This window comes from Anomaloglossus baeobatrachus, chromosome 5, assembly GCF_048569485.1.
Source record: "Anomaloglossus baeobatrachus isolate aAnoBae1 chromosome 5, aAnoBae1.hap1, whole genome shotgun sequence".
Classification (NCBI taxonomy): Eukaryota; Metazoa; Chordata; class Amphibia; order Anura; family Aromobatidae; genus Anomaloglossus; species Anomaloglossus baeobatrachus.
The window spans coordinates 20,311,485-20,337,791 of record NC_134357.1 but is presented as its reverse complement, the minus strand read 5'-3'; the positions used below and the strand labels follow the sequence as shown (position 1 = coordinate 20,337,791).

Genomic DNA, 26,307 nt, shown 5'->3' with positions numbered 1-26,307 from the left:
AGGACGCTCCCACGGCCCTGGTAGAATGGGCCTTCAGTCCTGAGGGAACCGGAAGCCCCGAGGAACGGTAAGCTTCGAGAATTGGTTCCTTGATCCACCGAGCTAGGGTTGATTTGGAAGCTTGTGTCCCTTTACGCTGGCCAGCGACAAGGACAAAGAGTGCATCCGAGCGGCGCAGGGGCGCCGTACGAGAAATGTAGAGTCTGAGTGCTCTCACCAGATCTAACAAGTGCAAATCCTTTTCACATTGGTGAACTGGATGAGGACAAAACGAGGGTAAGGAGATGTCCTGATTGAGATGAAAAGGGGATACCACCTTAGGGAGGAATTCCGGAACTGGACGCAGAACCACCTTGTCCTGGTGAAACACCAGGAAAGGAGCTTTGCATGATAACGCTGCCAACTCAGACACTCTCCGGAGTGAGGTGACTGCTACTAGAAAAACCACTTTCTGCGAAAGGCGTGCGAGCGAAATATCCCTCATTGGCTCGAACGGTGGTTTCTGAAGGACCATCAGCACCCTGTTCAGATCCCAGGGTTCTAACGGACGCTTGTAAGGAGGGACGATGTGACAAACCCCCTGCAGGAACGTGCGTACCTGTGGGAGTCTGGCCAGCGCTTCTGAAAAAACACAGAGAGCGCAGAGACTTGTCCCTTAAGGGAGCCTAGCGACAAACCCTTTTCCAATCCGGATTGAAGAAAGGACAGAAAAGTGGGCAAGGCAAAAGGCCAGGGAGAAAACGCCTGAGCAGAGCACCACGACAGGAATATTTTCCACGTCCTGTGGTAGATCTTGGCGGACGTTGGTTTCCTAGCCTGTCTCATAGTGGCAATGACATCTTGAGATAATCCTGAAGACGCTAGGATCCAGGACTCAATGGCCACACAGTCAGGTTGAGGGCCGCAGAATTCAGATGGAAAAACGGCCCTTGAGACAGCAAATCTGGTCGATCTGGCAGTGCCCACGGGTGGCCGACCATGAGATGCCACAGATCCGGGTACCACGACCTCCTCGGCCAGTCTGGAGCGACGAGGATGGCGCGGCGGCAGTCGGCCCTGATCTTGCGTAACACTCTGGGCAACAGTGCCAGAGGAGGAAACACATAAGGAAGCTGAAACTGCGACCAATCGTCTTCCACCCACAGCAGAATCCGCCGGACTTCCTGGAAGGCTTGCCGACTGCGTGTCCCACCTTGGTGGTTGATGTAAGCCACCGCTGTGGAGTTGTCCGACTGAATTCGGATCTGCTTGCCTTCCAGCCACTGCTGGAACGCTTTTAGGGCAAGAGACACTGCCCTGATCTCCAATACATTGATCTGAAGTGAGGACTCTTGCTGAGTCCACGTACCCTGAGCCCTGTGGTGGAGAAAAACTGCTCCCCACCCTGACAGACTCGCGTCCGTCGTGACCACCGCCCAGTCCCCTTGAAGGAGACGCAGGTGAAACTGCGCGAAAGGTACTGCTTCCATTGCTGCCACCATCTTCCCCAGGAAGTGCATGAGGCGCCTCAAGGGGTGTGACCGACCTTGAAGGAGAGATTGTACCCGTCTGTAGCGAACGCTGTTTGTCCAGCGGAAGCTTCACTATCGCTGGAAGAGTATGAAACTCCATGCCAAGATATGTCAGCGATTGGACCGGTGTCAGATTTGACTTTGGAAAATTGATGATCCACCCAAAACTCTGGAGAATCTCCAGAGTGACGTTGAGGCTGTGTTGGCATGCCTCTTGAGAGGGTGCCTTGACCAGCAGATCGTCTAAGTAGGGTATCACAGAGTGACCCTGAGAGTGGAGGAGGGATTCCATCCGGAACCGCCTGGTCCTTACGTGTTTGTTGAGCAGTTTTAGGTCCAAAACAGGACGGAAGGACCCGTCCTTCTTTGGAACCACAAACAGGTTGGAGTAGAAACCGTGACCCTGTTGCTGAAGAGGAACCGGGACCACCACTCCTTCTGCCTTCAGAATGTCCACCGCCTGCAGCAGAGCATCGGCTCGCTCGGGAGGCGGAGATGTTCTGAAGAATCGAGTCGGAGGACGAGAGCTGAACTCTATCCTGTAACCGTGAGACAAAATGTCTCTCACCCAACAGTCTTTTACTTGTGGTAGCCAGGTGTCGCAAAAGCGGGAGAGCCTGCCACCGACCGAGGATGCGGTGTGAGGAAGCCGTAAGTCATGAGGAAGCCGCCTTGGTAGCGGCACCTCCGGCGGTCTTTTTAGGGCGTGATTTAGACCGCCACGCGTCGGAGTTCCTCTGATCTTTCTGAGGCCTTTTGGACGAGGAGAATTGGGACCTGCCCGCACCCCGAAAGGACCGAAACCTCGACTGTCCCCTCCTCTGTTGGGGTGTTTTTGGTTTGGCTTGGGGTAAGGATGTTTCCTTTCCCTTGGATTGTTTGATGATTTCATCCAATCTCTCACCAAACAAACGGTCGCCAGAAAATGGCAAACCAGTTAAGCACTTTTTGGAAGCCGAATCTGCCTTCCATTCCCGCAGCCATAAGGCCCTGCGTATTGCCACCGAATTGGCGGCTGCAACCGCCGTACGGCTCGCAGAGTCCAGGACAGCATTAATAGCGTAGGACGCAAATGCCGACGTTTGAGAGGTTATGGACGCCACCTGCGGCGCAGACGTACGTGTGAGTGCGTCAATTTGCGCCTGACCAGCTGAGATAGCTTGGAGTGCCCATACGGCTGCGAATGCTGGAGCAAAAGACGCGCCGATAGCTTCATAGATGGATTTCAACCAGAGCTCCATCTGTCTGTCAGTGGCATCCTTGAGTGAAGCTCCATCTTCCACTGCGACTATGGATCTAGCCGCCAGTCTGGAGATTGGAGGATCCACCTTGGGACACTGAGTCCAGCCCTTGACCACGTCAGGGGGGAAAGGGTAACGTGTATCCTTAAGGCGCTTGGAAAAACGCTTATCTGGACAATCTCGGTGTTTCTGGACTGCCTCTCTGAAGTCAGAGTGGTCCAGAAACATACTCTTTGTACGCTTGGGAAACCTGAAACGGAATTTCTCCTGCTGAGAAGCTGACTCCTCCACTGGAGGAGCTGAGGGAGAAATATCCAACATTTCATTGATGGACGCAATAAGATCATTCACTATGGCGTCCCCATCAGGAGTATCAAGGTTGAGAGCGGCTTCAGGGTCAGAATCCTGATCAGCTACCTCCGCTTCATCATACAGAGAGTCCTCTCGCTGAGACCCTGAACATTGTGATGATGTCGAGGGGATTTCATAGCGAGCTTTCTTAGTCGGTCTGGGGTTGCGGTCCGTGTCAGAGACCTCACCCTGGGATCCATGAGACACCCCGGGAAGACATTGCTGTTCCAACTGAGGGGGACCATGGGACAATGATTCTACAGTGCCCCTGGCTTGAGATGCTGGCCTTGACTGCAAGGCTTCTAATATCTTAGCCATAGTCTCAGAAAGTCTTTCAGTAAAAACTGCAAACTCCGTCCCTGTCACCTGGACAGCGTTAACAGGTGGATCTCCCTGGGTCACCCTTAGCAGAGACTCCGGCTGAGAAAGTGCCACAGGGGCCGAGCATTGCACACAATGAGGGTCAGTGGAACCTGCCGGCAGTATAGCCGTACATGCTGCACAGGCAGCAAAGTAAGTCTGTCCCTTGCTATTTGTGGACGACATGCTGTTGTCTCCTCTGAGCAATACAGGAGGGGATATAGCCAAAAATCAACAGTGCACCATACAGTGTAAAGTATAGACTATAATCATATAAACTATAAATACACTTCTGCACTAGTGGGGCCAGCACCACAGGTGCTGCTTACCGCCTGCGCAATGCGTTTGTGTGGGCACCAGAATTCCTGCCTGGGTCTCTTTGAGCTTGTCTGTCCTCTCCAGCGTTAGCAGAGCTGAGAGTAATGGCTGCCAGCGTCCTGAGGAGAGGAGGGAGCCGTGGGCGTGACCCAGAAAAGTGCGGGAACTGGTGCCCCACTGTGCAGAGTGAGGGGGGTGGAGTATGCAAAGCATGCTCCAGCCCTCAGTGCTGCTGTACTGTAGCCATACCCTGTACAGCGTCCCGCCCTTCCCCTGACTGGCAGGGCTGAGGGCGGGAAGAAAAAGAGACTAGGCCGCAGAAGCCGGGGACTCGAGTTATAAGCGCGGCCGCCGTATAAGCGCGGTCGGCGCGGAAGTCCCCGGCGCACTAACAGTCCCAGCCGCGCCGCAGTGATACCCATGGCAGCGGCGGCCAGCGCGGCAGTCTCCCTACACAAACACACTCAGCAACGCTGAGTGTATAGTGGCACAAAACGCAGTCAGCGCTGCGGTCCCCGGTGCACTAGCACACCCAGCAATGCTGGAGTATTGCTGTGCGCGGTCCCCACGGGGACCCAGAGTACCTCCAAGTAGCAGGGCCATGTCCCTGAACGATACCCGGCTCCTATCCAGCAGGGTCCTCAGGAGCTGTGGATGGAGCACGGTCTCCTGTGCCTGGAGACCGATGAGATCCCACTTCACCCAGAGCCCTAATTGAGGGATGGGGAAGGAAAGCAGCATGTGGGCTCCAGCCTCCATACCCGCAATGGATACCTCAACCTTAACAACACCGCCGACAAGAGTGGGGTGAGAAGGGAGCATGCTGGGGGCCCTGTCATGGGCCCTCTTTTCTTCCATCCGACATAGTCAGCAGCTGCTGCTGACTAAGCTGTGGAGCTATGCGTGGATGTCTGACCTCCTTCGCACAAAGCAAGAAAACTGATGAGCCCGTAGCAGCACGGGGGGTGTATAGCCTGAAGGGGAGGGGCTTTACACTTTTAGTATAATGCTTTGTGTGGCCTCCGGAGGCATAGCTATACACCCAATTGTCTGGGTCTTCCCAATGGAGCGCCAAAGAAATATATAATGAGTAAATGAACATAGATGTTAAAGGAAGCTTTTTTGAAAACTTTGAGAACTTTTTTTTTTTCTTTTTGGGAAGTTATTCCAAGACAAGTTTCTCGTACCAAATTTTATAGCTATATGTATGTATATCATGGATGCAATTATTCTAAATAAATATAAATATGATTGATTGGTCCAGTCAATATTAAAACGACATTAAGGACCTGCAAGTATATATTTAAATCTGCACAAAAAAAAAACAAAATTCCTTTGAAAAGTCTTTTTAGGAAGCCATTCCATGGAAAAAAAAACCTTCTTATACGAAACTTTATAGCTATATGTATATGTATCAAGGGAACAATCATCCTTTAACATATAAGCAAACAAAAAAAAAAGAAACATCTTTAACATCTTTGTTCATTTACTCATTATTATATATTTTATATTATATATTTATATTATATTTTTCTTACAATTTTTATTCAGTTTTCATAGATATATGTACATTTTTTCTGGCTCAGATATGAATATATATATATTTTCATGTCCTCAATGATTCTCATTCTCTTGCTTGTCTATTTTTCTCTTTCTAGCGGTCACACACAGGACTAATCAATCTCCTCTTCTAGTATGCATATTTTAATTCCTTTTTCTCGACCCAGGAAGGCTCGTCATAGGGTTCCATTTTGACAATATCCTTCACGATACATAAGTGTACAGACTGCCCATATGTGCTCACCTATGAGTAAGGACATTTTTTTAAATCGTTTGTCCGAAACGCGTCAGTGTTGCTATGCCTGCTGTTTTTATGGCTGCTGTTTTTTTAAGATGTAGTGCCTTTTGTGATTTTTTTTTTTTTCTTAATAACGATGGCATAAAGTTTGTAAATTTTATATATACAATTTTGGTGCTAGAGACACTCCTTTTCCTTTTTCCTGCCTCTAAACCCAATTAAGCATATCTGGAGAGACCTGTTAATGGCATCCACTAACGTTCACCATCCAACCTGATGGAACTCGAGAGGATCTGCAAGGAAGAATGGTTGAGGATCCCCAAATCCAGGTGTGAAAAACTTGCTGCATCATTCCCAAGAACACTCATGACTCTACGAGCTCACAAAGGTGCTTCTACTCAATACTGAGGAAAGGGTCTGAATACTTACTTATTACTATGAGTAAAAGCTCGGTTAGAGCTTGAAACGCGTAAGACGCAATGTGTTTAAAAGCTGTATTTTTTTTTTATACACACCAAAAAAATATGTAAGTTTTTTTTATCAAGAATCTGGAAAATCCTGGGACTGGAATAATTTAATTTCAAGGTGCTGGACTAAACCTCTTTCCTGTTCAAGCTTCTGGGAACTGGCCCCCTGACTGTCCGTGCACTGATCTTCTAAATCGGCCACAATTGTTATAGAGGTGAGCTGAACCTACATTTATTACCTTCTTTTCTTGTTTAAAAAATTTGCAAAAATTTCTACATTTCTTTTTTTTTCTCTGTCAAGATGGAGTGCAGAGTACATTGATGAGAACAAAAATGAATGTTTTTGAATTTACCAAATGGGTCTAATAAAACAAAGAATGAAAAATTTAAAGGGGTCTGAATACTTTCTGTACCCACTGTATAAACAGGATTGGCATCACTGTGATCGTACTGATCTGAAGAGTCATATTTCAACTTCATATTTACCATTAAAAAATAACAAACAGAATTGTGGATTTGTTCACCACCTCCCCATCCAGCACAACGTATAGTAACTAGGGATGGGCAAACGCCCCGATGTTCTCCTTTGGGAGCCTTGCCCGAACATTTTGTAAAGTTCTTGTTCGGGTTCTGAGATAACGCGATCTTGCGTCCGAACACCGAACTTGGACTTTACAGTTATGGAATGGGGCAGGGGGCTGTAAAATAAAGAATATAGTTAATAATAAACATTGTCATTATACTTACAGGTCTTCCGTCCGCTTCTGCTTTTGGGTCCGATCATTGCTGTGCCCTCCTGGTAACCAGCACTGACATAAAGACCTTCCATGATGTCATAGCCATGTGACCAGTGAGGTGTGAATGTTGTATTACCTCATTGGTTACAGACTGGTCACATGATTTTGATGTTACGGAAGATCCTGTAGTGTCAGTGCACGTTACACGGCCCCGGGGGCACAGCTGACCGGCATCAGCTATGCACTCGGGTGAAGTCTCTGACTGCTCTTAGCTGAGTCTGTGTGAGCAGATCTGTGTTTGTTTCCTTGCACAGATGTAGCAGAGCTGAACATGCTCGCCCATCTTTGGACTACGTCGGAGGGGTTTATTTTAGGTAATAAAGATGGAGTCCTAAATGTTTTCTGTTTTATTTCTAATAAAATATTTTTTTCTCTGTGTTGATTTATTTTACTGTTAAAATAACAATCACAGATGCTGTCTCAGAGTGGGCGTCTGTGATTGGCTGTTGGACTAACCTGAAACCAATCCATACATTCCAGCATCTATACACATATAGTAGGGTAAAAATAAATAAATAAAAAAAAGACGTAGCGCTCCGTGGTATTTTTAATTCTCAGTGCAGATAAAGCGGACTGCTACACCCCCATCTGCCTGGCTTTACCTTGGCTGGCAATCAAAATACAGGGAAGCCTATTAATTGTTTTTTAATTATTTAAAAAAATAATTAAAAAACAAATGTGTGTGCTCCCGCCATATTTGGATCGCCAGTCAGGTAAAACCAGGCAACTGGGGTTTTGGATTCTCAGCGTGGTAAGACCCAAGCGTTTTGGGCCCACCACACTAAAAACTGCAGCCTGCAGCTGCCCCTGGAATTGGTGTATTGTTTCTTAGCGCCATTTCCAGGCGCTTTACCCAGCTCGTCCAGCGGCCCTGGTGCTGAGTGGCTCGCTGGGTAATAAAGGGGTTAATACCAGTTTTGTATTCTTCGGGTTACAGTACCTTACGTGAAGTCATAGCCATGTGACCAGTCTGGTGTGAATGTTGTACAGACATTGGCTTACAGACTGGTCACATGGCTATGACGTAATCGAAGGTCTTGTTAACGGAATTTTGACTGTCACTGTGCTAGTGTCGCATCGACATCACTCGAAATGGCTGCATACTCTGCTGACAGGAGCAGTCGGCTGCATGTCTTTCCATGTAGCTGAGATGCTTATGTCTGGAGAGTACGGGGTGATGCCCATGCGAGACTGCACGAGTCATACGCAAGTGTCAGCCTGCTTCTTACTCTGTATAGACGCTGTCTGTGCACAGTGATGAAGCAGAGCTGGCAATGCTCTCCCTATGGATTACGTTCGACTAAGGATTGTTTTTATAATAAAGATGGAATCTCTAAATGTTTTTTTGTTTTATTTCTAATAAAAAAAAAAATCTCTGTGTTGTGTTTTTTTTTACTGTTTACAAGAAATTCATGGTGGCCACGTCTAATTTGGTGTGACACCATTAATTTCGGGCTTAGTACCATCTCAGAATACAAAGCTGGTATTAACCCCTTTTTTCCCCAACGAGCCACCCAGCACCAGGGCTGCCAGACGAGCCGAGTAAAGTGCCTGGAAATGGCGCTAAGAAACGATGCGCCATTTCCAGGGGCGGCTGCGGGCTGCCGAGAATCCCAGCCTCGAGCTGCCTAGTTTGTCCTGACAGGCGATAAAAATATGGTGGGAGCCCACGCGTTTTGTTTTTTTTTTTTTAAATTATTTAAATAATTAAAAAAAAAAAAAAAATGGGCTTCCCTGTATTTTGATTGCCAGCCAAGGTAAAGCCAGGCAGATGGGGGTGGCAGCCCATAGCCGTCCGCTTTATCTGCGCTGAGAATAAAAAATACCGTGGAGTGCTACATCATTTTTTTTAAATTATTTATTTTTACACAAGTATATATTGTGTAAATATTATATATATATATATTATTGTAACAACTGTACTAAAGTTTTATCAGACGTCCTGCTCTGTTTTTGACACCTCTTATGACAGCCGTGTCTTCTGACCACACACCGCTCCCGTTGTTAATATGAAGGAGCCTGTGACCAGACACTCTGCATCCAGGACACGAGCGCAGGGGCTGTGTGCCACAATGGAGGAAGCGGAGAGGTCTCATCATTGGCCACAGCAGTGACCACTGCTCCTGTGCCAGTGATTGATGGCAGAAGTCACTGGTCCATCTATACTGTGCAGTACAGTGACATGTAAGGGACCCAGAAGAGGCATCAACAGAGAGGATCAGTAAGGTGAATATTACTTATTTTTTATCTTTATGAAAGTTTTTTCTTCAGTGGCTTGTCAATTTTTAAAGAATTCCCTAAAGCGACAAATCCGTTTAACAGATGTGTGTATTTAGCCCTATTACCTGGTGATGTGCGGGGCTGGTGCTCCTCCATCATGACGTCCTTGTACTGATCCTTGTGTCCTTCTAGATACTCCCACTCCTCCATGGAGAAATAGACGGTGACGTCCTGACACCTTATAGGAACCTGACACATACAATGATACCGTCATCCCCTGATCCCTTCATAGCGTTACTGTATAATGCCCCAGCATTCCCAGCAGTGTCACCTCTCCAGTCAGCAGCTCAATCATCTTGTAGGTGAGTTCTAGGATCTTCTGGTCATTGATGTCCTCATGTATCCGGGGGTGCGGTGGAGACCCCGGGATTGAGCTCAGGATTCCTCCCCATCCCTTAGGCATAGGGGCCTGAGAGTGCTCACTAGATGTCTTCTTCACCACCGTGTAATCCTGAATATGGAAAGAGAATAATAAATCTCACTGCAGACATTTCTATCATTCCTCCACTTAGAATGCTGCTTAAATGTTTGTGAATCCCTCCGAATTTTGCATATTTCTGCATAAATTTAACCTAGAATTACACCACATTTCCACAGAAATACAAAAAAATAAATAAAACAATCAAATAAAATACAGGAGTAAAAAATAAATAATTACTTACCGGTAATTAGGTTTTCTTTGTCGCTCCATTGGGAGACCCAGACAATTGGGTGTATAGCTACTGCCTCCGGAGGCCACACAAAGTATTACACTTAAAAGTGTAAAGCCCCTCCCCTTCTGCCTATACACCCCCCGTGGGATCACGGGCCCCTCAGTTTTCAAGCTTTGTGCGAAGGAGGTCAGACATCCACGCATAGCTCCACTGTTTAGTCAGCAGTAGCTGCTGACTATGTCGGATGGAAGAAAAGAGGGCCCTTACTAGGGCCCCCAGCATGCTCCCTTCTCACCCCACTTTTGTCGGCGGTGTTTGTTAAGGTTGAGGTATCCATTGAGGGTACGGAGGCTGGAGCCCACATGCTGCTTTCCTTCCCCATCCCCCTTAGGGCTCTGGGTGAAGTGGGATCCTACCGGTCTCCAGGCACTGAGACCGTGCTCCATCCACAGCCACTGGGGTATCTGCTGGATATGGAGCTGAGTATCGTCAGGGACAGGGCCCTGCTACGTCAAGGTACTCTGTGTCCCCGTACAGACCGCGCGCAGACACACTGCAGCATTGCTGGGTGTGTTAGTGCGCTGGGGACAACAGCGCTGCGCGCTTGTGCCACTACTCACTACAGCTTGGATGAGTTAGTTAATGTATTGGGGACTGCCGCGCCGGCCGCTGCTGTCAGTTTTACACTGCGGCGCGGCTGGGACTTGTAGTGCGCCGGGGACTTCCGCGCTGGCCGTGCTGATATGACGGCCGCGCTTATAAATCGAGTCCCCGGCTTTTGCGGCCTAGTCTCGTTGCTTTCCCGCCCCCAGGCCTGCCAGTCAGGTGAAGGGCGGGACGCTGTACAGGACGTCAGCGCCGAGGGCTGGAGTCTGCTTTGCATACTCCAGCCCCCTCACTGAGCACAGTGGGACGCCAGTTTCCCGCACTTTGTCTGAGGCACGCCCACGGTACGCCCCTCTTCACAGGACGCCGGCAGCCATTCCTGTGTGCAGTCGGAGCTGGAGAGGGGAGACAAACTCTGGGAGACCCAGACACGGGATTCTGGCGACCACACACCCGCTTTTGAGCGGGCGGTAAGCAGCACCTGAGGTGCTGACCCCACTAGCGCCGAAGTGTTAATTTGTACTTTTATGCTTGTATACTATACATTGCACTGTACGGTCGCTATTCTTGGCGATATACCCTCCTAGATTGCTCAGAGGAGACAACAGCATGTCGTCCGCAAAAAGCAAGGGTGCCAAGGCACAGGCTTTCTATGCTGCTTGTACCGCATGTGAGGCTATTCTACCGGCAGGTTCCACTGACCCCCATTGTGTGCAATGTTCGGCCCCTGTGGCACTTGCTCAGCCGGGGTCTCTGCTAGAGGTGACCCAGGGAAAACCACCTGTGAACACTGTCCAGGTGACGGGGACGGAGTTTGCAGTTTTTGCTAATAGATTGTCTGTGACTATGGCTAAGATTCTAGAAACTTTGCAGTCCAGACCGGTTACTCAGACCATGGGCACTGTTGAATCATTGCTTCCTGGTCCCCCTCAGTTGGAACAACTCCGGGCTCCGGGGGTGTCCCATGCATCCCAGGGTGAAGGCTCTGACATGGACGACAGTCCCAGACGGCCTAAGCGAGCTCGCTGGGAGCGGCCCTCGACATCATCACACTGGTCAGGGTCCCAGCAGGAGGACTCTCTCTATGATGAAGCGGAGGTGGCTGATCAGGATTCTGATCCTGAGACCGCTCTCAATCTGGATACACCTGAGGGTGACGCCATAGTGAATGATCTTATAGCGTCCATCAATCGAATGTGGGATATTTCTCCCTCAGCTCCTCCAGTGGAGGAGTCAGCTTCACAGCAGGAGAAATTCCATTTCAGGTATCCCAAGCGTAAATTGAGTACTTTTCTGGACCACTCTGACTTCAGGGAGGCAGTCCAGAAACACCACGCTTATCCAGATAACCGTTTCTCCAAACGCCTTAAGGATACACGTTATCCCTTCCCTCCTGACGTGGTCAAGGGCTGGACCCAGTGTCCCAAGGTGGATCCTCCAATCTCCAGGCTTGCGGCTAGATCCATAGTTGCAGTGGAAGATGGGGCTTCACTTAAAGATTCCACTGACAGACAGATGGAGCTCTGGTTGAAATCCATCTATGAAGCTATCGGCGCGTCGTTTGCTCCAGCATTCGCAGCCGTGTGGGCACTCCAAGCTATTTCAGCTGGTCTGGCGCAGATTGACACTGTCACACGTACATCTGTTCCGCAAGTGGCATCCTTAACCTCTCAAATGTCGGCATTTGCGTCTTACGCTATTAATGCTGTCCTGGACTCTACGAGCCGTACGGCAGTGGCGTCCGCCAACTCCGTGGTTTTACGCAGAGCCTTGTGGTTAAGGGAATGGAAGGCAGATTCTGCTTCCAAAAAGTGCTTAACCAGTTTGCCATTTTCTGGAGACCGACTGTTTGGTGAGCGATTGGATGAAATCATTAAACAATCCAAGGGTAAGGATTCATCCTTACCTCAGCCCAGACCAAACAAACCCCAACAGAGGAGGGGACAGTCGAGGTTTCGGTCCTTTCGAGGCTCGGGCAGGTCCCAATTCTCCTCGTCCAAAAGGACTCAAAAGGATCAGAGGAGCTCAGATTCTTGGCGGGCTCAGTCACGCCCAAAAAAGACAGCCGGAGGAACAGCTACCAAGGCGGCTTCCTCATGACTTTCGGCCCCCTCTCTCCGCATCCTCGGTCGGTGGCAGGCTCTCCCGCTTTGGCGACATTTGGCTGCCACAGGTCAAAGACCGTTGGGTGAGAGACATTCTGTCTCACGGGTACAGGATAGAGTTCAGTTCTCGTCCTCCGACTCGATTCTTCAGAACGTCTCCGCCTCCCGACCGAGCCGATGCTCTTCTGCAGGCGGTGTGCACTCTAAAGGCAGAAGGAGTGGTGATCCCTGTTCCTCTTCAGCAGCAAGGTCACGGTTTTTACTCCAATTTGTTTGTGGTGCCAAAAAAGGACGGGTCTTTCCGTCCCGTTCTGGACCTAAAACTGCTCAACAAGCATGTGAAAACCAGGCGGTTCCGGATGGAATCCCTCCGCTCCGTCATCGCCTCAATGTCTCAAGGAGATTTCCTAGCATCAATAGACATCAAGGATGCTTATCTCCACGTGCCGATTGCTCCAGAGCATCAGCGTTTTCTACGCTTCGTTATAGGAGACGAACACCTTCAGTTCGTAGCTCTGCCTTTCGGTCTGGCGACAGCCCCACGGGTCTTCTCCAAGGTCATGGCAGCAGTAGTAGCAGTCCTGCACTCTCAGGGACACTCTGTGATCCCTTACTTAGACGATCTACTTGTCAAGGCACCCTCTCAAGAGGCATGCCAACACAGCCTGAACGTTGCGCTGGAGACTCTCCAAAGTTTCGGGTGGATCATCAACTTTTCAAAGTCAAACCTGACCCCGGCCCAATCGCTAACATATCTTGGCATGGAGTTTCATACTCTCTCAGCGATAGTGAAGCTTCCGCTGGACAAACAACGTTCACTACAGATAGGGGTGCAATCTCTCCTTCAAGGCCAGTTGCACCCCTTGAGGCGCCTCATGCACTTCCTAGGGAAGATGGTAGCAGCAATGGAGGCAGTCCCTTTCGCGCAGTTTCATCTGCGTCCACTACAATGGGACATTCTCCGCCAATGGGACGGGAAGTCGACGTCCCTCGACAGGAACGTCTCCCTTTCTCAGGCGGCCAAGGATTCTCTTCGGTGGTGGCTGCTTCCCACCTCATTGTCGAAAGGAAAATCCTTCCTACCCCCATCCTGGGCGGTGGTCACGACAGATGCGAGTCTGTCAGGGTGGGGAGCGGTCTTTCTCCACCACAGGGCTCAAGGTACGTGGACTCAGCAAGAGTCCACCCTTCAGATCAATGTTCTGGAAATCAGGGCAGTGTATCTTGCCCTACAAGCCTTCCAGCAGTGGCTGGAAGGCAAGCAGATCCGAATTCAGTCGGACAACTCCACAGCGGTGGCATACATCAACCACCAAGGCGGAACACGCAGTCGACAAGCCTTCCAGGAAGTCCGGCGGATTCTAATGTGGGTGGAAGACACGGCCTCCACCATATCCGCAGTTCACATCCCGGGCGTAGAAAACTGGGAAGCAGACTTCCTCAGTCGCCAGGGTATGGACGCAGGGGAATGGTCTCTTCACCCGGACGTGTTTCAGGAGATCTGTCGCCGCTGGGGGATGCCGGACGTCGACCTAATGGCGTCCCGGCACAACAACAAGGTCCCGGCTTTCATGGCACGGTCTCACGATCACAGAGCTCTGGCGGCGGACGCCTTAGTTCAGGATTGGTCACAGTTCCGGCTACCTTATGTGTTTCCACCTCTGGCACTGCTGCCCAGAGTGCTACGCAAGATCAGGTCCGACTGCCGCCGCGCCATCCTCGTCGCTCCAGACTGGCCGAGGAGGTCGTGGTATCCGGATCTATGGCATCTCACGGTAGGCCAACCGTGGGCACTACCAGACCGGCCAGACTTGCTGTCTCAAGGGCCGTTTTTCCATCTGAATTCTGCGGCCCTGAACCTGACTGTGTGGCCATTGAGTCCTGGATCCTAGCGTCTTCAGGATTATCTCAAGAGGTCATTGCCACCATGAGACAGGCTAGAAAACCAACGTCCGCCAAAATCTACCACAGGACGTGGAAGATTTTCTTATCTTGGTGCTCTACTCAGGGAGTTTCTCCCTGGCCATTTGCATTACCTACTTTTCTTTCCTTCCTGCAATCCGGTTTGGAAAAAGGTTTGTCGCTCGGCTCCCTTAAAGGACAAGTCTCAGCGCTATCTGTATTTTTTCAGAAGCGCCTAGCCCGACTTCCTCAGGTACGCACGTTCCTGCAGGGGGTTTGCCGCTTAGTCCCTCCTTACAAGCGGCCATTAGAACCTTGGGATCTGAACAGGGTTCTAATCGCTCTCCAGAAGCCGCCTTTCGAGCCTATGAGGGATGTTCCCCTTTCTCGCCTTTCACAGAAGGTGGCCTTTCTAGTAGCGGTCACGTCTCTTCGGAGAGTGTCCGAGCTAGCAGCGCTGTCATGCAAAGCTCCCTTCCTGGTGTTTCACCAGGACAAGGTGGTTCTGCGCCCGGTTCCCGAGTTTCTTCCTAAGGTGGTATCCCCCTTTCATCTCAATCAGGATATCTCCTTACCTTCTTTTTGTCCTCATCCAGTTCATCAATGTGAAAAGGATTTGCATCTGTTGGATCTGGTGAGAGCACTCAGAATCTACATTTCCCGCACGGCGCCCCTGCGCCGCTCGGATGCACTCTTTGTCCTTGTCGCTGGTCAGCGTAAAGGGTCGCAAGCTTCCAAATCCACCCTGGCTCGGTGGATCAAAGAACCAATTCTTGAAGCCTATCGCTCTGCTGGGCTTCCGGTTCCCTCAGGGCTGAAGGCCCATTCTACCAGAGCCGTGGGTGCGTCCTGGGCATTACGGCACCAGGCTACGGCTCAGCAGGTGTGCCAGGCGGCTACCTGGTCGAGTCTGCACACTTTCACCAAGCATTATCAGCATACCTACGCTTCGGCGGACGCCAGCCTAGGTAGACAAGTCCTTCAGGCGGCGATTGCCCACATGTAGGAAAGGGCCGTTTTACGGCCCTATCACGAGGTGTTATTTTACCCACCCAGGGACTGCTTTTGGACGTCCCAATTGTCTGGGTCTCCCAATGGAGCGACAAAGAAGAAGGGAATTTTGTTTACTTACCGTAAATTCCTTTTCTTCTAGCTCCAATTGGGAGACCCAGCGCCCGCCCTGTTTCCTTAGGGATTTTTTGTTTTTTCAGGTACACATGTTGTTCATGTTAAATGGTTCAGTTCTCCGATGTTCCTTCGGATTGAATTTGTTTTTTAAACCAGTTATTGGCTTTCCTCCTTCTTGCTTTGGCACTAAAACTGAGGAGCCCGTGATCCCACGGGGGGTGTATAGGCAGAAGGGGAGGGGCTTTACACTTTTAAGTGTAATACTTTGTGTGGCCTCCGGAGGCAGTAGCTATACACCCAATTGTCTGGGTCTCCCAATTGGAGCTAGAAGAAAAGGAATTTACGGTAAGTAAACAAAATTCCCTTCTTCCGACCCATGTCAACAGCACCACCAAGGAGAGAGGATCCACCCCAGGGAAATCTAATATTATATTAAATATATATCCCCTTTTTTCCTCCCGACCCCCTGTGACTCAAGCAGTGTAACACACCACTAAAGAGGAATATAAAAAAAGGAAGGAAGGAAGAAAAAAGGTGCTGTTATGGGTCTGGAAACAGTTACCGGTAAGTAATTATATATTTTCCCTTCCTCAGAACAGCACTAAGGAGGGATTACAGAGCAATCCCATAGTGAAGGACCTCCGCTTGCAAAACTTTTCTCCCAAAGGAAAGCTTATCAATACCCCAATCCATCCAACCTGTAGTGCCTAAAAAAGGAAGGTGAAGATCATGTGGCTGCCCTACAAATTTAGTCAACAAAGGCTTCTCTTTCTGACCAAGATGTGGATACAGACCTAGTAAGTTGTGCTTTCAAACTTTTTAAAGGGGGGGGGGGGGATCATGACTCCCTGCTGTGCATGCTAGTGAAATCCATGTATTCACACATCTGGCCAAAAGACCCATTCGATGCTACCTGGTCTCTACCGTGATCCTGAAAGAGACTAAAGAGGGAGGTAGATCTCCCGCAACTCTTTGTTGCTTCTATGTAAGTCCTCAATCAGTCCTAAATACTACACTATCCAAAATGGATAGTGGAATGGATAGTGGATTATGGAACTAAGGTACACTATCCAAAAGGATTTTTGTAAAGGGTCAGTTTACTGATAAAACCTGTAGCTCCCTTATTCTTCTGGCCGATGTGAGGGCAACTAAAAGACCAGACTTATTTGTCAGAACCCTGACAGTGCATTAAGACCATGGCTTGAATGGGGCTCTAGACAGGGCCTTCAAAACTAGGTTAAGATCCCAAGGTTCGAGGTTGAGGTAGAACCACAGACAGATCCACGGCTTTAACAAATCTCACTACCCAATGTTGATCTGCTATTTTACAATTGCAAAGAAGCCCTAAGGCTGAAATGTGACCTTTAAGCATATTTAGCTTGACACTTTTTTCTAGCCCCTTCTGTAGGAATTACAAAGTGACTGACCAGGGAATCGGATTATTTTCACGAGTATTTAGCTGTAATAAAAATCTAAAAATTTAGTCTACACCCTTAGCGTAAATGATAGCAGTTATTTTCTTCCTAGAGTTCATCAGAGTGGAGGCAAGACTCTCCGAAAATGCCCTGGCCACTAAGAGCTGCGGCTCAAATGCAAGCTCATTAGATTGGGATTCAGAAATGGACCCTGGGATAGAAGGTCTTGGATCTCTGGAAGGACCCACAGGTCTCCTATCATCATCAGGTGTAGCCATGTGAACCAAGTCCTTCTGGGCCAAAAGGGAGTAATGAAAAATACTTCCATGCAGTCCGTCTGAATCTTCCTTAGAACAATCAGAATAAAAAACATGGTAAGGAAAGAATAAACCCACCCCCTGAGCCACTCTTGGAGAAGGGTTTTTGGTTTAGGGAAAAAAAATGCTCCGATGTTTTCAACGATTTTCAACAAGTCTATTAATGGAACCCTGATCTGTGAGTAATCTCCCGAAATATTGCCGGGTTTAAAGATCAAAGTCCTGGTTTATACAGTGACGACTGAGGTAATCTGCTTCTAGATTTTCCTTAACCTTTAGATAAAAGTGCTTCACAATAAAATAAAATATAATCAAAAAGTTAATTTATTTCAGTAATTCAATACAAAAAGGGAAACATTATATAGAGTCATTACACACAGAGGGATCTATTCCTATATATTATAGAGAGTCATTACACACAGAGGGATGTATTTCAAATGTTTATGGCTTATATCCAATGAAAACCCAAAAGTCATTATCTCAGAAAATTAGAATATTTTATTAGAGCAACTGAAATAAGAATTATTCTTACCGTTAATTCGGTTTCTAGGACCTTCCACAACAGCATAGGAGGTTGTCTCTCCACGCCCTAATTGGGACAGGAAGCACAAGAGGTTAAAAAGGACCCTCCCACCCCCCATAGCCAGTGTCTTACAAAGAACCCATAGCATATGAGAAGTGCAAACATATCCAGGAATATCGAGGATAAGGGAGGGAATTACGTGCTGTCGTGGAAGGTCCTAGAAACCGAATTAACAGAAGAATAATTCTTATTTCTCTAGTCCCTTCCACGACAGCATAGGAGGAATACCAACGAATTGATACCTAGGGGGGGACCACAGCCTGCAGGACCTTCCTGCCAAAAGCCAAATCCCTGTTGGAATCCAGATCCAAACGATAATGCTTCGTGAAAGTATGGAGGGAAGACCACGTAGCCGCCTTGCAGATCTGCTCAGGAGAAGCCCCTGCCCGTTCAGCCCAGGAGACAGAGGTAGCCCTGGTGGAGTGCGCCGTAAATCCGGTAGGCGGAGACAGATGCTGAGCGAGGTAGGAATCTCTAATGGCCCGCACAATCCACTTGGCGACAGTACTCTTAGCCACCTTCCTGCCCTTATTTCGACCAAAGGGCTGGATAAATAGGTTATGATCAATACGCCAAGGTGCAGTAATATCTAGGTAGCGCAACACTGTCCGACGAACGTCCAAAGAATGGAACACTTCCTCCCCCGGAGTCCTAGGATGCTGACAGAAGGAAGGCAGGACGATGGACTGAGAACGGTGAAAATCCGAAACCACTTTGGGAAGGAAGGAAGGGTCCAGCTGAAAGACAATGCTGTCATCTCTGACGGTCAGGTAAGGCTCCCGAATAGCCAATGCTTGAAGTTCCCCGACTCTCCGAGCGGACGTAATAGCCATGAGAAAGGCAGTCTTGTGAGAGAACGGATGCTACAGGAGGACAGAGGCTCAAAGGGCGACTGAGATAGTCCGGTAAGGACCACATTGAGATCCCAGCAAGGTGTCAGGACCCTCTGCCGCGGACAGAGCCTACTAGCGGACTCTAAGAAACGGCGTATCCAGCGATGATCTGCCAGAGCCGTGTCAAAGACTGCACCGAGCGCCGAGACCTGCACCTTCAGGGTGCTGGGCCGAAGGCCTAAGTCTAATCCACTCTGGAGGAAGTCGAGAATCTGCGCAATGTTAGGCCGGAGCGGGTCAGGAGGCCGAGAACCACACCAGGAGGAAAATCTCATCCAGATTTTATTGTAAATACTATTAGTCACCGGTTTACTTTTGTTCTGTAGAGTAGCCACGACCTTGTCAGAAAGTCCTTGGGCCTTCAGTACCCGGGCCTCAGAAGCCAGGCAGCCAACTTGAGTTTCTGGGGGTCCGGATGGAATATCGGACCCTGAGACAGTAAACTGGGGTCTGAACCCAGAGGACCGGTCCGTCGATCCCGAGAGTCAGGATCAGGCTGTACCAACTCCGCCGCGGCCACAGAGGAGCTACCAGGATAGTTGCGGCTCCGTCGTCTCTGATCTTCCTCAGGGTTCGTGCGAGAAGAGGAATTGGGGGGGGGGAAGGCGTAGGCGAGGCAAAAGGACCAATTGTGGCAGAAGGCGTCCACCCCCAACGCATTGTCCTGAGGGTTCAGGGAGAAAAATGTTGCGACCTTGCGATTTCCTGCTGAAGCAAAGAGGTCTACTTCTGGAGTACCCCACCTTGCCACCAGAGAGCAGAACACTGCTTGGTCCAGGCTCCACTCCCCTGGGTGAACATCCCGACGACTCAGGAAATCTGCTTGAAGGTTTAGGGATCCCTTTAGATGGACTGCAGAAAGGGATAGCAGGGACCGTTCTGCCCAGTGGAAGATCCGGGATGACACAGACTTCAGGGCGCCCGATCTTGTACTGCCCTGATGGCGGAGATGTGCCACTGTGGTGACATTGTCTGAGTAGACCAGGACGTGAGTGTCCCGGACGAGATCCTGAGCAGCAAGGAGGGTTTCCCTGACCGCCCTAAGCTCCCGGTAGTTGGAGGATTGGGAGCTGACATAAGGACTCCAGACGCCCTAAAATGGGGAGTTTGCCACCATAGCACCCCATCCCCGCAGGCTGGCATCGGTTGTTAGTGTAACCAGGGGCGTCCGAGTCCAGGCAACCCCCACCTGCAGGTTGTTGGGACGCAGCCACCAGAGAAGGGATGAGGAGACGGTCCCTGAGTGTCGAAACCATTTGTTCAGGGAGGAAGGGAGTCTGTCCCAATGCGCCAGGATATGATCCTGTAGACAACGAGAGTGGGCCTGAGCCCACATGACTGAGGGAATGTAGGACGTCATAGAACCTAGAGCCGACATAGCCGCTCGAAGGGTCGGGCGAGCCTGTCGGCGAAGCGTTGAAATTTTGATTAGCAGGGTCAACCTGTGGTCTCCCGGGAGAAAGGATGCCTGTCTGTCGGAGTCCAGCAGCACCCCGAGAAACCGCAGAGTGGAGGAGGGTTGCAGCTGGGACTTCTTGAGATTGGGGATCAAGGCAAGGAACGAAGAATGCTTAACGACTTCTCCACAAGGCTCCGGAGGGTCTGAGCGGAGGGAGCCATGAGAAGAAAGTTGTCCAAATACGGAACCAGACAGACACCTTGCAATCGTATGAAGGCGACCACCTCTGCCATGATCTTTGAAAAGATCCTTGGAGCCGAGGAGATCCCGAAGGGAAGTACATTGAATTGGAAATGAAGCACCTCCTCCCGTGCAGAACCGCAAACTTGAGGTATTGCCTGTGACACGGATGGATGGGCACATGGAAGTAGGCGTCCTTCAGGTCTATTGAGGCCATCTGGTGGTGCAGACCTATCAGTGGGATAGCCGATTTCACAGACTCCATCTTGAAACGCCGGTATCTGACCTGCCGGTTGAGACGCTTCAGATTGATGATAATCCGGACGTCGCCAGACGGTTTTTTGACAAGGAAGAGACGGGAGTAGTGGCCTACCCCTCCTTCCTGACTCGGGACCCCCGAGTGCATTAGCTCCTGAATCTTTGAGTACAGGAGGGCCTGCGAACCCTGTGATGCCAGAGCCGTGACTCAAGGGCCCGGTAGAGGGGGGGGGAGATGAATTCTATCAATAGACCCTCGGAGACGATCTTCAGGACCCATTGGCAGGTGGTGATGGACTGCCACTGGGGAAGAAAGGCCAAGAGTCGTCCCCCTACCCGAGCAGAGTCACGGTTTGCCCTGCTGAGGACGTTGTTGATGGGAAGGGATGAGAATGCTTCTCCCTCTTCCCTTAGGATAGCTCCACCGGCCCGACTTCCCTTTCCCCCTGGGCTGGGAGGCCTGAGGCATCGGGGAACGAAAGGACCGCTTCCTGGAGGGTTTAGGATCCGGCAAGGCCTTACGATCATTCGCCTTGTCCAGAATGTCATCCAGGGCAGGCCCAAACACCAAATCCCCATTAAACGGAAGGGAGCAAAGTCTCATTTTGGAGGTGGAGTCTTCACTCCAGGCCTTAAGCCAGAGGGCACGTCTGGCAGAGTTAGACAAGACCGAGGTCCTGGCAGCCAGGCGGACCGACTCCACCGAGGTATCCGCCAAAAAACTGGTAGCTTTCCTAAGTAAGGGAAGGGATTCCAGCAACTCATCCCGAGGGGTACCCAGGGAAATATGAGCCTCCAACTGGTCGAGCCACCTAAGTAGGGACCGGGAGACACAAGTGGAGGCAATATTGGCCTGAATGGTAGAAGACGATGCCTCCCAGGATCGCTTCATGAGGCCCTCGACCTTCCTATCCATCTGATCTCTAAGCTGGGAAGTATCTTCAAAGGGGAGCGCCGTTTATTTAGCGACCCTGGCCACCTGTACATCCACTTTGGGGACCCCCCAATGCAACCCAGAAGCCTCCAGGGGAAAACGGCGCCTGGGGTCACCACGGAAACGCTTCTCAGGAAATTCCCATTCCTGAGAGATAATATCCAGAATATTGTCATGAACCAGAAACCCTAATTGTTTGACGGTTTTCAGGCCAGCGAACATTTCATCCTGGACCGAGGGAAGAACCTGCACCTCCTCTAACCCCATAGTGCTCCTTTCAGTCCTTTCATAGCGGTCAGGCTTATCAGACTCCTCTGACTTGTCACATTTGTCAGATTTCTTAGCAGCCTTGTCCTCCTGGAAAACACAGACCAGAAGGAGCCATAAATACCAGCCTGAGACCATGCATGAGGGACCACCCCCCTCCTTACTTACTGTGGCAGGGGGAACACTGGGCTCTGCAGATGCAGATGCAGGGGAAGACATGTCAGGAAGCACAGTAGAAGTCCTTACCATGATTCTGAAGTCTTCAGGGTGGCCTTTATGCAGAAGGGCCTGCCCCCCCCCCCCCAGTGACAGGGAACGTTCCCCGCCCCTCGCATCAGGTCCCTGACAGGCCGGGGCTGCCTCCGCGAACGGAAGTCACGAGACCGGAAGTCCCGCCCGCGGTAGCACTTCCGGGTCGTACTGCAGCGTGCATACAGGAGGCGGCCGGCGGCTCAGGGAGGATGCCGGCCGGGGAGCTACACAGCCCGCATCACCCCAGAGGAGCTCTGGAAGGCTGGAGCAGCAGTTCCACACAGGGTGAGGGAACAGTATGGGAGGAGCGGCGAAGGCCAGACCGATACTGCCCGGCTAAGGTAGGGGGAAAAAAAAACCACCACAGCATAGGAGAAAAATAAAACCTCTCCATGCCCCATGGGGACAGGAAAGACACTGGCTATGGGAGGTGGGAGGGTCCTTTTAACCTCTCTTTTGCTTCCTGTCCCAATTAGGGCGTGGAGAGACAACCTCCTATGCTGTCGTGGAAGGGACTAGAGAAAAAGTTATTTTTGACTCAGAAATGTTGGCGCCTACTGAAAAGTCTGTAAAGTAAATACACTTGATACTTGGTTGGGGCTCCTTTTGCATGAATTACTGCATCAAAGCTGCAATGTGGCCTGGAGGCGATCAGCCTGTGGCACTGCTGTGATGTTATGGAAGCCCAGGTTGCTTTGATAGCTGCCTTCAGCTCGTCTGCATTGTTGGCTCTGGTGTCTCTCATAGATTCTCTATGGGGTTTAGGTCAGGCGAGTTTGCTGGCAAATCAAGCACAGTGATACTGTGGTTAGTAAACCAGGTATTGGCACTTTTGGTAGTATGGACAGGTGCCTGCTGGAAAATGAAATTTCCATGTCTAAAAAGCTTGTTGGCAGAGGGAAACATGAAGTGCTGTAAAATTTCCTGGTAGACGGCTGCGCTGACTTTGGTCTTAATAAAACACAGTTGACTTACACAAGCAGATGACATGGCTCCCCAAACCATCACTGATTGTGGAGACTTCACACTAGACCTCAGCAGCTTGGATTGTGGCCTCTCCACTCTTCCTCCAGACTCTGGGACTGTGATTTCCAAATGAAATGCAAAATTTAATTTCATTTGAAAACAAACCCTTGGACACTGAGAACAGTCTATTTCTTTTTCTCCTTGGCCCAGGTAAGACGCTTCAGGCATTGTCTATTGGTCACGAGTGGCTTGACACAAGGAATGCGACACTTGTAGCCCATGTCCTGGATCCGTCTGTGTGTGGTGGCTCTTAAACCACTGACTCCAGCATCAGTCCACCGCTTATGAATCAACCCCAAATTTTTCAATGGCCTGTTCTTAATCCTTCCAAGGCTGCGGTCATCCTACTTGCTTGTGCACATTTTTCTACCACACTTTTTCCTTCCGCTCAACTTTCCATTAATATGCTTGGATACAGCACTCTGTGAACAGCCAGCTTCTTTAGCAATGACCTTTAGTGGCTTACCCTCCTTGTGGAGTGTGTCAATGACTGTCTGCACATTGGTCAAGTCAGCAGTCTTCCCCATGGATTGTGTAACATACTGAACCAGACTATGGTATCATTTTAAATGCTTAGGAAGCCTTGGCAGGTGTTTTGTGGTAATTATTATACTTTTCTGAGCTAATGACTTTTGGGTTTTCATTGGCTGTAAGCCATAATCATCAACATTAACAGAAAAACACTTAAAATAGATCCCTCTGTGTGTAATGACTCTATATAATATATAGGAATAGATCCCTCTGTGTGTAATGATTCTATATAATATATGTGTTTCACTTTTTGTATTGAATAACTGAAATAAATTAACTATTTGATAATATTCTAATTTATTGAGAAGCACTTGTAGTTTTCCGACAGTGACTGAAAATTACCCTTGGCTACGGTCATTATCTCCCTTGCTTCCGGCATGAGTTTTCTGGATCTAGTACCCCAGTTAGTTCACGTAAGCTACAGCCATACTGTTGTCCAACAATACTTTCACATGGTGACTTGATAAGCACGGCAGAGCTCCTAGAGGCGCTAGCTCTATGGCCGCCAGTTCCGTTAGGTTTGACAATGCCTCCTTCAACTTCTGCTGACATCCACCTTGAAGAATCATACCCTCTGTGTGCCCCCCCAACTGATAGAACTTGCATATCATTCGATATACGATTCCAAACTCATTAGGTGCCACGGCAGCATCAAGTTCTGTTCACACTGCAGAGTCTGACAAGTAACCTGATGTCTTTTAGTTGTTCATCCAGAGTTGTGCGTCAGCTGTTTCATGTCCACTATTCCTCAGTCCTACAGGAGTTAATTCCTGCTGATCTGGGAAACTCTGCTAGGAGCTCAGGTTCATAATTACCAACCACAGCCGTCTCCTTCCTATATCAAAGGTACTGGATCCTGGTGCTCAGTGCCGATAATAACTCCAGCTTGTGCAGCGATTCCGGTCTTATAGTGGTGATCCAATCTGTTGGTGATCTGTGGTGTGGTGCTGTGGTGCAAAAGTTTCCCGGTTGTTAGATTTCTACCTCCCTCTTATGTTATTCTCCCCTGTGCACGTATTGTTGCTCCTTTGTGTTTGTTTGCCGTGTGAACGAGTATTGTTTTTTTCCCCGTCCGTGTTTAGTTGTGGGGTTTGTGACTATGGTGGAAGAGGGGAAGGGTTGTTCTACCAGGGCTTGGACCATCAAGTGTACCTGAAATAAGGGACAGCACAGGGTCCTCAGTCTGAGGGCCAGCCTAGGTGTCCCTGTCCAGTCATCCCGTCCCCATTGCATCTGTAGTAGTGATCTTGGGATTTCTTATCTCTCACAGAACTCCCTGGAAGAGGTTCTTCCTATGGAGCCACCAACGTAGGGAATTTCAATTAACTCTTAGGCTATGTGCCCACACTGCGGAAAATGCGCGGATTTTGCCACGGATTTCTCACGGAAAAGCCGCCGATTTTCCGAAAATCTGCAGCAGCGGCACTTCCCAGCCATTTCAATGGCATTTTGGAAATGCTGTGTCCATGCTGCGGATTTTTCCGCGGCGGATTTTGATCCGGAAAAATCTGCAGCATGTCAATTATTGTTGCGGATTTTGATCCGGATTTTGGCTATAGAATTGGGAAAAGGGAAAAAAAAAATCCGCATCAAAATCCACGGCAATTCCGCGGTAAATCCGCGGCAAAGAAAAGGTGCGGATTTGCCGCGAAAGTCGCGGATTTTCATGCAGAAAAATCCGCAGCAACATTCTACCGTGGACACATAGCCTTAAGATGGTGAATCTTCCTTCTAAGTTCCCTTTGATCTCTTCACTTTTCATCAGGATTGCCAACTTGAGTTTCCGAAAGTGGATTCTGGACCAAGTTACAGCAGGAATGTAGGATGTTAAGATCCCTAAAACTCACATTGCTCTTCTTAGAATGATTACCGGGTTGCTGATTATTTTTTTTATTATTTTTTCTTCTGGAAGGAAGGATATTTGATCCGTAAAGTCTAGCAATATCCCAAAAAGTTTGCCTCTGTTCCTGCATCGTTTTTTATTAACCTCCATTTATCATCCACACTAGTGGGATTAAAATGTTTTTGATCTGACTTATCGTCCTTCTGCAATCTAATCTTGATTTCTCTACCACCAGAAAATCGTCCAAGTATGGGATAAAGAGATTTTTTTTTTTATCATACATGAGCGCACATCACCACAAATTTCGGAAATACCCTTGGAGCCATTGACAGGCCAAAAGGGTATGGCTCAGAACTGCCGGCGAGTCAGATGTCCCTGAATGATGACCACCATCCTGAGACATTTATGGTGTTTCTTATATATTGGAACATGGTTATAGGCATCTCGGAGATCCATGGTTGACGTAAAACAATCCAAAAATAGAAGATTTACTGCCGGGCCAATTGTTTCCAGTTTGAAATGCTTTGTTACTATAAACTGATTTAGATTTATAATCATCCTGAAACATAAGTCCCGTTTTCTTATTAAGAAAAGAGGGCTGTAAAACCCCTTTCAAACATTGTCCTGCATAGATTTAGGTGCTTTAACTTCTTCTACCCTCACTGTTACCCTTATAGCTTTGACCAGTTTGCCCATATCCTGCATGTTAAAGCAAGGCTGGCCTTCACCATTATTCGAGGTGTACGAGGATGATGACGCATCAGGGTACAATCTTCCTTGTTCCCAGTCTTCAATCTCTTCCTCCAGACTAATATCCACTGTAGCCTCTTGC

General features: G+C 49.2%; 1 protein-coding gene across 1 annotated transcript in view; it reads right to left on the bottom strand.

Moving 5' to 3' along the window:
- The window catches only part of LOC142312573 (uncharacterized), a 152,141-nt gene that overhangs the window by 122,548 nt on the left and 3,286 nt on the right, over positions 1–26,307 (bottom strand). The window contains 2 exon segments of the mRNA XM_075351564.1: positions 9,189–9,312; positions 9,395–9,574. Of these exon segments, the coding sequence (XP_075207679.1) occupies positions 9,189–9,312; positions 9,395–9,574 (304 nt within the window).